Source organism: Phacochoerus africanus, chromosome 4 (genome assembly GCF_016906955.1).
Source record: "Phacochoerus africanus isolate WHEZ1 chromosome 4, ROS_Pafr_v1, whole genome shotgun sequence".
Classification (NCBI taxonomy): Eukaryota; Metazoa; Chordata; class Mammalia; order Artiodactyla; family Suidae; genus Phacochoerus; species Phacochoerus africanus.
In genome coordinates this window covers 102376257-102390185 of record NC_062547.1, presented here as the reverse complement: position 1 = coordinate 102390185, position 13929 = coordinate 102376257, and the positions used below count along the sequence as shown (strand labels likewise).

At 37.6% G+C, this 13929-nt stretch overlaps 1 protein-coding gene across 1 annotated transcript in view; it reads left to right on the top strand.

The window, feature by feature from the left end:
• The first annotated feature begins 2470 nt into the window (after positions 1–2470).
• SPATA9 (spermatogenesis associated 9) overlaps positions 2471–13929 on the top strand; it is a 30502-nt gene continuing 19043 nt past the window's right edge. Inside the window, exons 1-2 of the mRNA XM_047774477.1 lie at positions 2471–2670; positions 2829–2917. Of these exons, the coding sequence (XP_047630433.1) occupies positions 2610–2670; positions 2829–2917 (150 nt within the window). The 5' untranslated portion in view covers positions 2471–2609. The remainder of the gene's footprint in view (positions 2671–2828; positions 2918–13929) is intronic.

Genomic DNA, 13929 nt, shown 5'->3' with positions numbered 1-13929 from the left:
ACGTATGTGTGTGTATATATATATATAACTGAATTACTTTGCCATACAGCAGAAATGGGCACCATGTTGTAAATCAAGTATACTTAAATAAATGAGAAAAAGAAAAAAAAGCTTTCGTCCTTTATGTCCTGAGATCTCTCTGCTTCGTGTTATACTTCTGCTGCTGCAGACTTATAGCAGGTATTTCTTCAAGGAGTCTTGGTTCATTGCAGGGGGAAGTTATATTAAAGCCTAGAATCTGTGTCCTAGAGGTGCTCCTTTTTACTGGGTTGGCAGTGTTTCTGGTGGTTTCAGTCTGTACAGCTAGAACAGATATATTTTTAAAAATCATGAGTTTATGATGATGTGCTCAATTGTTTAACATTACAGTGTCTTATTTTTGTTCTTTGATTTTGTAATTGAATCTTTTTTCTCTTATCCTGAAATTCTTTTTTTTTTGGTCTTTTTACCTTTTCTAGAGCCACACCCATGGCACATGGAAGTTCCCAGGCTAGGGGTCAAATCGGAGCTGTAGCAGCTAGCCTACTCCAGAGCCACAGCAACTCCGGATCCAAGCCGCATCTGCAACCTACACCACAGCTCACGGCAACGCAGGATCCTTAACCCACTGAGCACAAGGTCAGGGGTCAAACCCAAAACCTCATGGTTCCTAGTTGGATTTGTTTAACTGCTGAGCCATGACGGGAACTCCTTATCCTGAAATTCTTGATACCTAACATTATTAACCTCTAAATGTGTTTATCTTGAGTTATGAGGAAAATAATTTCAAATAAAAAAACAATATCAATACTTCCAAGAAAGTGCTGAATGAAATGTAAAATGACTTTCTAGGAGTTCTCTTGTGGTACAGGAGGTTAAAGATCCAGTGTTGTTACTGCAGTGTTTTGGGTCACTGCTGTGGTGTGGGTTTAGTCCCTGCCCTGGGAATTTTCACATTCCACAGGTACAGCCAAAAAAAAAAAAAAAGCCTTTCTAGTTCTTTTTGCTCTTGGAATGTTCTAAACTGTGTTCTAAAATCACTCAGAAACCTCTAATTTGAAAAGATAAATGTACCTCAATGTTCATAGCAGCACTGTTTACAGTAGGAACATGAAAGCAGCCTAGATGCCCATCAGCAGTTAAAATGTCAACATTTTATGACAATTGACCCAGCAATCCCATCCTTGGGCATATATCCAGACAAAACTTTCCTTGAAAAACAAACATGCACCCATATGTTCATTGTAGCATTACTCACAATAGCCAAGACATGCAAACAGCCTGAATGTCCCTCGACAGATGCATAGGTTAAGAAGATGCGGTATTTATACACAATGGAATATTACTCAGTCATAACAAAGAATGAAGTAATGCCATTTGCAACAACATAGATCTTCTTTATCCAGTTCTCTGTTGATGGATGCATATGCCCAGGAGTGGGATGGCTGTGTTATATGGTAGTGCTTTATTTAGTTTTTTAAGGAACCTCCATACTGTTCTCCATAGTGATTGCACCAATCTATATTCCCAGCACTAGTCTGGGAGGATTCCCTTTTCTCCACACCCCCTCCAGAAAGGGTGTAATTATCTTAAACATTAGATTCATGATAGAGGGAAGTAGGTTCTTTTAAGGTTCAGAAAGATGGTTGTGCTGTGAAGGAGAGTATTCTCAGGCAGATTAGGACTAAGGACATTGTGAAAGCTGAGGATCTGGCAGACTTCACAAGCTAAAGGAATCCGGTGATGAACATTTCTCATTTCTAAATAGTTCCCCTGAATAGTGCTCCAGCAGCCACTTTTATGCATGCTGGGGAAAAAACAAAAAAACAAAAAAACACTAGCTACAAGTAAAAATATAAAAGTTTAAAATTAAAATGGTATTTAAGTTAACCAACTCACCTCATCCACACTGAAATATAACCAGGTAGTCAGTCAAGTCTGGATGATACACAGTTGTTCCCAAGTTTGGTAAAGGGGAAATAATGATCATTTGAAGTGGGAGAAAAATGAAGTAAAACAAAACAAAAAAGTGGGAGAGTACTAGAACGGACAAAGATGAAGATGAAAAAAAGGTTGAGCTTTTAAAGGAGGCAAACCAAAGACTTTGAGATTTTTTCCTGGGCCTGACCTAGTGATCCTTGTTTGGGTAAAGGAAAAACAATCTGTTCAAAAGTCTTTCTGAATTAACTGCTGGTATTTCTTTTCCACTTGGCGTCAAATATGAAGCATTTTTTTTTTTTTAAAGCAGATGCTGACATTTTTCAAAGGGAGCTTTGTTCTCGGGTGATCCAATAATTGAAGTATCACTGCAGCAATTGGGACAAAATTCAATTCAAATTGCAGATCTCCTTAGTGTGTTTCATTTTTCAGTCCCCTTTCTCCTTTCCTTGTGCATCCAAACACACTCTTCCTCCTCTCACTGCCAGAGTGATTTCAGAGGATTCTGAAACAAGTTCTCAGAGCCCCCATTGTGCAGTAACAAAGAATTCTGGCAGTGAGCTACAGGTTCTGTCCTTGCCTCCTTTCCTGAGGGGAAGGCTGCCCTCATCCCTCACTAATGGTAGGATAGGACAAGCAGTGCCCAGGCCTGCAAGCTTGCTGCACACAAGGAACCCAAGCAAGAGTTCATCATGCCAATCAAACCTGTTGGGTGGATATGTGGGCAGGTGTTGAAGAACTTCTCTGGAAGAAGTATGCACAATTGTCTTGTAAAGGGGTTATGGGTGTGGTTATGGGAAACTGGGAATTAAATCCCCAAGGTGGATCCATTGTTCCATGTTCTTTTAAATTATGATTAGTTGATTTTTAGTTAAGATTTTTTTTAATCCCTTAACTTCTTTTTGTCTTAGTCGAGGGGATCCAGAAAGTAATCATGGACCTTTTAGATGAATTTAAAGATGAATTCCCTACCATCCTAAGATTATCGCAGTCTAATCAGGTAATGTGATTTTATAACTTTGAAAAGGATTATTAAAAGTATATTTTTAATATCATACCAATTATGTAATTCATGATTTTGAGATCAGTACTTGAATATTAGCAAGACATTACTTTTACCTCATAAAAACATATTTCAACTTTTATCTACCTGGAGGGGTCTATGGAAAGCAGAAAGATTGTGGACAAGAGCGTGAGGTAGATAAGTTAAGTTTAAGGACAGTCACTGCTATTAGATTGGAAATCTAGCTCCAATACACAATTATAATGTAGTTTACTTTAAGATTTCCTTATTGTAAAATCAGAAAAATACTAGATATACTTTAAAATTTATGTAAATTAAGTCAGCAAAAAATAATTGATATAAATTACAACAGTGGAAAGAATGTTTATTGTGGAAAGAAAATAGTGATATCAATTTAAACAAAGTGTATATGTATAGGTTTTATCTTTTTTTTTTTTTTTTTGCTATTTCTTGGGCCGCTCCTGTGGCATATGGAGGTTCCCAGGCTAGGGATTGTATAGGTTTTAAATGTCTGTTCCAAAAAGGGTTTTAGAAAAATGTTGGGAGTGAAAGGAGATACATAGAGAATGGCAAAGACATTTAGTTAGGAAAAAGTAACCTCTTGTTTAGGGGACTCATGTAACCTGATAAACTCAAAAATACACAACTCGTAATGGAAAAGTGTTGTTTCAGTCATTTTGGCCACAGTTGGAATAGAATATGTTGTAAGTTACAAGGTACGGTAACAACCTGCTTATCCAGAAATCAGACTTTTGGCCATGTCAACATGAGGAACATAGCTAAACCATGGAAGTAAACAAAAAGGCTCTGTGAGTAACGTAGTAATCACAAAGTCTGTGTATTTCATTCCAAAGGAGAGATATTTGAGCTGCCTTTAACCATTCATCCAGACAACCAGGCATTAGAAATTTAATAAATACTTTGCCTGGGACCTGCATGGAGGAATACAGACATAAACACAACAGGGTTCCTTCCGTCATGGAGCTTAATCAAATGGAGACAGGGCTGTAACAAATAATTGCAATGGAATATGGTGAGAGGCATATGTAATTTAGAGGAAGGAATGACTCTACATAGGATAGTCAGAGAAAGGTTTTTTTTTTTTTTTTTTTTAAGGAAAAAAGATCCTTAAACTGAGTCTCAAGGGATGATAGGAGTTTTCTAGGTGAAGAAAGGGATAAGGTAAGTGGGTAGGAACAGGAAGAATATTCCAGAGGAAGCACTGTCATACCAAAAAATAAATAAATAAACAACATAGCATGTTTTCAGAATGTCAAGAACATTTGAATAAATGGTATCAGTCTTGGGAAGAGGTGGTACTAGAGTGTAAGGATCTGGATGCACATTAGTGGTCAGATGGCATCTAGATGATGGTTGGCTAAGTAGGAATAGGATAAGTCTTAAAAGCTTGGGAGGGCAAACAGGATTTTATAATTCCATATCTTAGTCTTAGTGTCTAATCACTTCTCTTTTTTGTATTCCCTTAGTCTTGGTATTAATTCTTTTGAAACTTTAGAGACTTTTCTTGGCTATACTCTGGAGTATTAAGGAGAGAGATGGGCAGGTGATCATGCTTGGTCTAGGATGTAAAATAGGGCCAGCACAGTAGTGGCAGTAATTACTGAGAAAACCTCAGGGTGAAGCCTAGGAAGCCTGGGCCTGGAAAGCCCTATTGCCTCTTCCAAGTTGTGATTCTCCCACCATTGCCAACATTAGAAAAACTGCATTTTATTTAATTAAAGAAGTTGCCATTTGAGTAATACTAATAAAAAAAAAAGTTGCAACTACCCTCTGCACAGCCTCATTATCACTAGAGCAAAAAGTTAGCTTTATGGCACAATAGATTAATATTCTGATCCCCAAAGAACTCTAAGTTCCTATTTTCAACTCACTGAAGTCATTTACTTATAAGATCTATACCCCACTCCAGAGAAGAAGATAACCATAGTTAAAATTACTTTATTTTTCATTTTCAAAGCACATGTATTGTTCTTTTTTCAACATTTGCTTTGAAGAATGTGTTGCTGAGATTGGCAGCAAGCCTGAGTAGTTAGAGGATATTGTAAAATATTAAAGTTTCTTGCTCCTCAAAAAATAAATCATCCAGAAAACAATGCTAATACTCCTTTATTAATAGATTATTTTTATTTTTTTTTATTTATTTATTTATTTATTTATTTATTTATTTATTTATTTATTTTGTCTTTTTGGTTTTTCTTGGGCCGCTCCCGCGGCATACGGAGGTTCCCAGGCTAGGGGTCTAATCGGAGCTGCAGCCGCTGGCCTACGCCAGAGCCACAGCAACTCGGGATCCGAGCCGCGTCTGCAACCTACATCACAGGTCACTGCAACGCCGGATCGTTAACCCACTGAGCAAGGGCAGGGACCGACCCCACAACCTCATGGTTCCTAGTCGGATTCGTTAACTACTGCGCGACGACGGGAACTCCCTAACTAGATTATTTTTAAAGGTCAGATTATAAATGCTACAGGTTTTGTTATTTCTAGCATGGTGCATAGTTCCCAAACATACAGAAAAGAATGGTTTTAAGAATACCTAGAGAACTTTATTATTAGGTTGTATTTTAAACTCTAAATTTTGTGATTAGTATTTAAACTTTTTAAAATTTAGGCACTTATTTATTTAGGAAAGACCATGTTGCTGACCTGGAGCAAAAAAAGAAAAAAGATTTTAAGGGAGTGATGGTAGAATTTTTATAGAGGGATATATCCAGAATAATGATTGTTAAATGGTTCTTCATGGCAAAAGATTTTGAAGGACAGTTTTGTTTTGTTTTGTTTTGTTTTTTTCTGGAGCTGGGAAAAGTTAATTTTTTTTTTCTGGAGCTGGGTCTTGGTTTCTGAGGTCATGTATTTTCTACTCCCTCCCTCCCAAACACCAATATCCTCAGTATCCACATCTTTTAGTAAAAAGTAAGTTTTTAAGGTTTACACTTGCGAATTGCAAATGATTTCCATGTGAGGGCTTTAAAATATTAAACCTTTAGGAGTTCCCGTCGTGGCGCAGTGGTTAACAAATCCGACTAGGAACCATGAGGTTGCGGGTTCGGTCCCTGCCCTTGCTCAGTGGGTTAACGATCCGGCGTTGCCGTGAGCTGTGGTGTAGGTTGCAGACGCGGCTCGGATCCCGCGTTGCTGTGGCTCTGGCGTAGGCCGGTGGCCACAGCTCTGATTAGACCCTTAGCCTGGGAACCTCCATATGCCGCGGAAGCGGCCCAAAGAAATAGCAGAAAGACAAAAAATAAATAAATAAATAAATAAAATATTAAACCTTTAAATTTGAACAAATGAAGAAGATGCATGCTACAATTAGAGAATTTAAAAATTTTAGGAGTTTTCAGCATGGTGCATTGGAAACAAATCTGACTAGGAACCATAATGTTTTGGTTCCCAATCCCTAGCCTCGTTCAGTGAGTTAAGGATGTGGTGTTGCTGTGAGCTGTGGTGTAGGTTGCAGATGCAGCTAGGATCTGGCATTGCTGTGGCTGTGGCATAGTCAGGCATCTGTTGCTCTGATTGGACCCCTAGCCTGGGAACTCTGTATGCCGTGGGTGCTGCCCTAAGAAAATAAAACAAAACAAAAACAAAAAAAAATTTTATATCAGATGATCTTGAATGAAAGAAATATTTTATGGTAAATAGGGTCGATTTTTTTTAGTTTTTTTTTTTTTCTCTTTTTAGGGCCACACCCACAGCATATGGAAGTTCCCAGGCTAGGGATTGGGAACAGCCACAGCAATGCCAGATGAGAGCCATGTCTGCAACCTGCACCACAGCTCGCAGCAATGCCAGGTGCTTAACCCACTGAGCAAGGCCAGGAGGGTTTGAACCCTAATCTTCATGGATACTAGTCGGGTTCATTACCACTGAGCCACAACGGGAACTCTATGAGTTTTAATTATGAAAGGTGGTTATATATTTTATTCTGTAATTATCTTGCACTTAACTGTGTACTACAAAATTGGGGATTGCAGGTAGAGCATATTAGAATCCATGCAAAGATTTGGATTTTACATATGTAGATATATTTTTCTGAATTCTCTATGCTTTTTCATTTTTTAATTTGTGAGACAAAAACTGCTGCTGTTACCAAATCATTTGCTTGCAAGCCTAATGCTGAGACACTGAGATTTATAGCAGAAAAAGGGTTTATTCACAAGGCAGCCAAGTGAGGAGACTGGAGAACGAATCTCATATCCACCTCCCCAAAGGCAAGGGTTGGGATATTTATGGGTGAAGAGTATAAGGTGGTTGGAGGTGCAGCGAAGGTATTTGGAGGTAGGAAAAAGATGAGGAGATGTCTGTTCTATTCAGGGATATCCAAGTTACATGCTCCCTCATGGATTGCAAATTCAGAAAGTGGCTGTGTTAGCATAATCTGAGGATGGAGCTTTTGGCCCTCTGATGTCAAAAAGTCACCTATTACACACCTATTACAGTCAAATACTGCATCTTTTGTGGGCTGAATTGAATGATCAGTGATCTCAACTGGTTCTATGTTCTTGAAACAACCATGACTATGGTGACCCATATGGCAGAGGTGTTATCTCTAAGGAGTGGTTAAAGGAATCTTGTGTTGTATTTGTTTAAGCTACATGAAGCTTGGAGGGTATGCAATTTGCAGGAACAATGAAGGCGAGCTTGGTCAACGAAGGCAGATTACACAGTTTTTTTTTTTTTTTTTTTTTTTTTTGCTCTTATAAGACCTACACCACAGCTCACGGCAACAGTGGATCCCTGAACCACTGAGCAAGGCCAGGGATCAAACCTGCATCCTCATGGGTACTAGTTGGATTTATTTCTGCTGTGCCACAAACGTTACTCCCTAGAAATTTTTTTTTTTTTAACAAGCCTTTCCCTTATCTGCTCTTCTATAAAACAAGCTCAAGAATTGGTATTAGTCATTAGTTTCTGTTAATCCACAGTTTCAGGGTGGGCTTTTTAACATTATGGATCACAGTCCCACTGGGGATGCACTAGTGATGTCTGGAAATTACTTGTTATTGGTATTGGGGTTCCTAAGTATAATGAGAGTAGAACTGTAACTGTAACTAGAGTGTTCTGTAGTTCAGTTTTGTTTGTTTGTTTTTTGTCTTTGGCAACTTGTTTCTTATGGGACACTATTGTTACTGTGAAAGTTGAAGAGTACATTGTGCACTGAAAGCTTTCTGGGTGGTTTCTGATTCAATATTCGCTATATATTTTCTAATATTTCTCAATATTAGCTTATGTTTCTCTGATATCTTCCGTTCTTCCTTCTCCCCCCCCCTTCTCTTTCTTTCTTTCTTTTTGTCAGCTGCACTTGTAGTATATGGCAGTTCCCAGTCTAGGGGTGGAATTGGAGCTGTAGCTGCTGGCCTTTGCCACAGTCACAGCAATGCCGGATTCGACCTGCGTCTGCATTCTACATTACAGCTCACAGCAACTCTGGATCCTTAACCCACTGAGCAAGGCCAGGTATTAAACCTGTATCCTCGTGGATACTAGTTGGGTTCTTAACCCACTGAACCATAACGGGAACTCCCTCTTCATTATTTTTCATTCATTTATTAAAATAAATATATTCATAGAGCACCTACGATGTGCCAGACACTATTCTAGTCACTGGATAGGTATCAGTGAGCCAAATGTTTATAAAACGCTGCTGCCATAAAACTTATATCCTAAAACAAACAAACAAACATTCATCCTAGTCTAGTAGAAAATAAATAAGGAAAATAAACTACATATTATGTTAATGGTAGGTCTCAAGGAGAAGAAAAATACAGCAGAGAAGGGATATGAAGTCAGGGTAGGGATAGGGAGAACAGTTGATGGGTAAGGTAGGATGACTAAGAGGGTCTTAGTGAGAAAAGAGATTCTTGGTTTAAGACTTGAAGGAAATGAGGGAACACACTTTGGTATCCTTGAGGAATCAATTGGAATAGTTAGTTTATAGTTCCTCAGATGGGAGTATATTTAATAGGTTCAACAAATAATGAAAGAGGGAAAGGAAGAGAGAAAAGCAGTAAAGTCAGAAAGGTAAAGAAGCAGCAACTTTTGTAGGTCTTTGCAGACCACTGTATGTACTTTGGCTTTTAGACTGAGTGCACAAGGAAACCGCTGAAGTGGTGGAGCAGAAAAGCAAGCTCTGGTCTGACATTAAATTTTAATTGTCTTATGTGCTGAGAACAGAATGAATGTAGGCAAGGAAGGAAGCAGGGAGGCCATTGAAGGGGCTAATTTTCAAATCTGGAGAAGAGATGGTGGTGGTATATAAATACAATGGACTAAATGTTGGTACTGGGGCTAGGGATAAGTGGTCAAATTCTTGGACTATTCAGAAAAAGAGTTGAATAAGATTTGCTGACGGGCTGGTTTTATGGATGTAGGGTAGTAAAAAGCTGATGTTACTCGAAATTGGAGTTCAGCATTAAATGTGCTGATGATAGAAAAATGGTCGTGGTTCTAGAAAAAAGAAAAAAAGAGTGCAGAATAGAGAAATCTGGAGCAAGATTCTCAAACCATTCTGATTAACTGATGCTGAAATTTCTTTTGGTAAATGGTCTTTAAGTACCTTTATCTCTGAGGTGTTTTTTGGTGGTGGTTGGGAGTTGGACTTTCTTTTCTGACATTTGGTGATATGCTCAGATGATGATGACAAAGAGAATTATCTGATGGGGTTTTTTTTTGTTTGTTTTGTTTTGTTTTTTTAGGGCTGTACCTATGGCATATGGAAGGTTCCAGGCTAGGGGTCGAATTGGAGCTGCAGCTTCTAGCCTGTGCCACAGCCACATCAGATCCGTGCCACATCTGCGACCTACACCACAGCTCACAGCAATGCTGGATCCTTAACCCACTGAGTAAGGCCAGGGGTCGAACCTGCATCCTCATGGATACTAGCCAGGTTCTTAACGTGCTGAGCCAGGGTGGGAACTCCAAAGAGAATCATCTGAATTTTCACATTTTGCAACCAATTCTAGGATGCTTAGGCCAAGAGTCAAAAGAGAGTTAAAAGACAGAGAGAGAGACAGGGACAAAATGAAGACTTCTTAATTTGGGTTCAACATTTAAGTTTACACATGTGGTTTGGTAGGAAAACATGTAGCGTAGATAATGGACAGAAAGGAAAATCTCATACCTCGAATAAAGAGGGAAAGCCTTTTATTTAAAATTTTTCTTCTAGAGGTAATTTAAAAAGTAACTGACTGAAGGTAAGAGTGAGCTGGAATCATCATCATAAGCTGGTGACTTTTAAAAAAGAAAGTCACATTATGCACTCAAGGAACGTAAGTAGCCTCTCTTCTGTTGTCAACTGTGTATTCTTCAGTGCCATGAAGAACCACTGAACATGCAATCTGGTGCCCAGATTTGATTTCTAACACTTCTTCCTAAAAACAGTAATGTTCTTGGGAACAAGTTGATTCCATGTTTTGTGGTGGGGAAAAAAATGGGGTCAGAAACATTTTGTTGTTAAGAATGATAATTCTTTCAGTTATCTAGGAAAATATCAAAAAATGAAAGCTTTTTAAAAGGGAATTAAGTCATCACATTGTAACCATTTGAACATTCAAGGCAAACAAAGATGGTATTAATTAGGAACAGGTTGAGTCTGTTGGAAAAAGCCATGTACTTACAAGGAGACTAAAATGAGAGAGAAAACACAAAGCGGGCCAAAGCATTATTATATTACTGAAAACTTTTTTTTTTTTTTTAGGGCTGCACTTGCGGCATATGGAAGTTCCCGGGCTAGGGGTCAGTTAAAGCATTATTACAAAGCACACTTGAACTTTTAAAAATGTTGTTTATTAAAAGAATAGATAGGAGTTCCCGTCATGGTGCAGTGGTTAACAAATCCAACTAGGAACGATGAGGTTGTGGGTTCGATCCCTGGCCTTGCTCAGTGGGTTAAGGATCTGGTGTTGCCATGAGCTGTGGTGTAGGTTGCCGACTTGGCTTGGATCCTGAGTTGCTGTGGCTCTGGCATAGGCCAGCGGCTATAGCTCCAATTAGACCCCTAGCCTGGGAACCTCCATATGCCTTGAGAGCGGCCCTAGAAAAGGCAAAAAGACCAAAAAAAAAAAAAAGGAATAGATATATAATATATATGTATAACTAAATCACTTTGCTGTATACCTGAACCTAACACGGCATTGTAAATCAATTATACCTTAATGAAATGTAACAATTAAAAAATTAAAACAATTAAAATGTCTGTAATAAATGCTGTATTTTGGCCAATACAAATTATATGAACCTTATAGGACCATTTTGATTAACAGATTATCAAATACAGATAGGCTTATTTTTCTACAGAGATTAAAGTTTAAAAAGACAATTTTGTAAAAAAGGGAAAGTTGAATGGCCCAATATAGTATAGTGTTTGGCAGAATGCATCAAGATTGGTTAATAGAAACACATGTATAAAGTCGGTGAATCCAGGCTGACACATACCGATCACCAAGATTTTGTAAAGAAACTCACAAAATGAGCAGGAAACTGCAGAATGTTAATGTTTTGCAGCTGAAAAAATGAAGCATCATGAATACACTGAATGACCGCTTTCACAAGGTTTCAGTTAAGGTGGAACTGTACACTCCTGTTTCCCCTGGCAAAATAGCCCTCACCTTCTGATTACAAATTATAATGAGAGAAAACACAGTACAGTTGGCCCTAGTATCCAGGGATTCAGCCGACCTCAGATTAAAAATATTTAGGAATACAATTCCAGAAAGTTCCAAAAGGCAGAACTTAAGTTTGCCACATGCAGACATCTATTTACATAGCATTTACATTGTGTGGGGCATGATGAGTAATCTGGGGATGATTTATAGTATAAGGGAGGATGTGCATCAGTTATGCATCATTATATGCAAATACTATACCATTTAATAGTATATGCATCATTATGTGCAAATACTATGGCATCTAATATAAAGGACTTAAGCATCCATGGATTTTGGAATCCTTGGGGGTCCTGGGACTAACAAATCTTCCTGGGATGCCAGGATGCTGAGGGATGACTTTAAATTGTAATCAGAGGTAAAACCAAACTTACTCTAGTTGCTCCACCTTGAGGAGTTGGGAGGAAGAGTCAGTGCAGCAAAGCATAAGATCACAAGAGAAATTGAATCTATACATGCAGAAACTTTGGATACTGCAAACAGTGTGGTTTCTTTTCAAGGTATGCTTGCAACCAGCATAGATAATAATATCAAATGATTGCACCTGTGTGTTGTTTTGCTTGTTCTACCTACCATATAACTGCTTGTAAGGATTGTTGTGCTCTAAAGTAGCTTGGAATTAGAGCAACTCTAACAGCCCACAGCTTAGATTGTATCCTTTATTGTTCTGTTGACTAGGAGGTTTAAGACCACAGGTGGGCTAATGGGACCTTTTCAGTATAGTTAATAAATTAAGCCACAGCAAGACACCAGACGTTGCAGAAATACATCCTCTTTGACAAGCTAGAATGGCTTTTGGTTATCTCCAGTGACAAATGCTAACGAGTAAGACAAATGCTAAACTTTGACGACAAAAACACATTAATAAAATTATGACTTCAGAATAAAAGCTGAGGCATTGCAAATAAATATACAGCATGTTAGCTATTAAACAAATATATGATGTTTGTCATAGACCAAAAAATCCATTTAAAAGATGTTTGCGCTTATATATTTGGACTCAATAGAGATTCAAAGTTGCTTATTTATGTTATTAACCAACTCTTTCCTCCAAGTTATATACTAAAAAGCCAGAATAGCTCATAAAATTACTTAAGTTAATAATGGAAATTTATATTTGTCTATCGTTTGGAATGCAGTCTAACTACATTGTAAGTAATTTTCTTGTGTTCACTTTCTGCTAGAACAGAGAAAGAACTATATGCCATGTGTTTTAGAAATGCTACAATTTTTTTTCCATCCGAATGCTCATAGTAGTTTTGAAGTTTTCAAAACTGTAAGTTTTGTAAGCTTGTTTTATTAGGATTTTTATTTATTTTTCTTTAAACTGGACAGTGCATTGTGTATGTATGCTATCATTTAACATTTAAAAATTTAAGGTAAATTGTACATTATGTATTACTATATATGCTATATTTTGTATACCAAGATGTCCACTCTCACCACTTTTATTCAGCATAGTTTTGGAGGTATAGCCACAGCAGTCAGAGAAGAAAAAGAAGTAAAAGGAATCCAAGCTCAAAAGGAATAAATAAAAATGTCACTGTTTGAAAATGGTATGATAATGTAAATAGAAAATCCTAAAGACAACACCAGAAAACTACTAGATCTCATCAATGAACTTAGTAAAGTTGCAGGATACAAAATCAATATATAAAAGGCTGTTGCATTTCTGTACACTAACAACAGACTATCAGAAAGGGAAATTAACAATCCCATTTACCCTCACATCAAAAAGAATAAAATACATAGGAATAAACCTAAGGAGGTAAAAGATCTGTATTTAGAAAACTGTCAGACACTAATGAAAGAAATTGAAGATAATGCAGAGAGACGGAAAGATATACCATGTTCTTGGATTAGAAGAATCAATATTGTCAAAATGACGATACTGCCCAAGGCAGTCTACTGATTCAGTGAAATCCCTTTCAAAATACCAATGACATTTTTCACATGACTAGATCAAATAATTTTAAAATTTATATGGAAACCCAAAAGACCCCAAATAGCCCAAACAATCTTGAGAAAAAAAAGCAGACTTGGAGGAATCATGCTCTCTGACTTTGGGCTATACTACAAAACTACAGTAATCAAAACAGTATGATATTGGCACAAAAACAGACATACAGATAAATGGAACAGGATAGAAAACCCAAAAATAAACAGACACTTATAGCCAATTAGTCTATGACAAAAGAGGCAAGAATATACAATGAAGAAAAGACTGTCTCATCAATAAGTGGTATTGGGAAGACTGGACAGCTACTTATAAAAGAATGAAACTAGAACATTCTTTAGCACCAC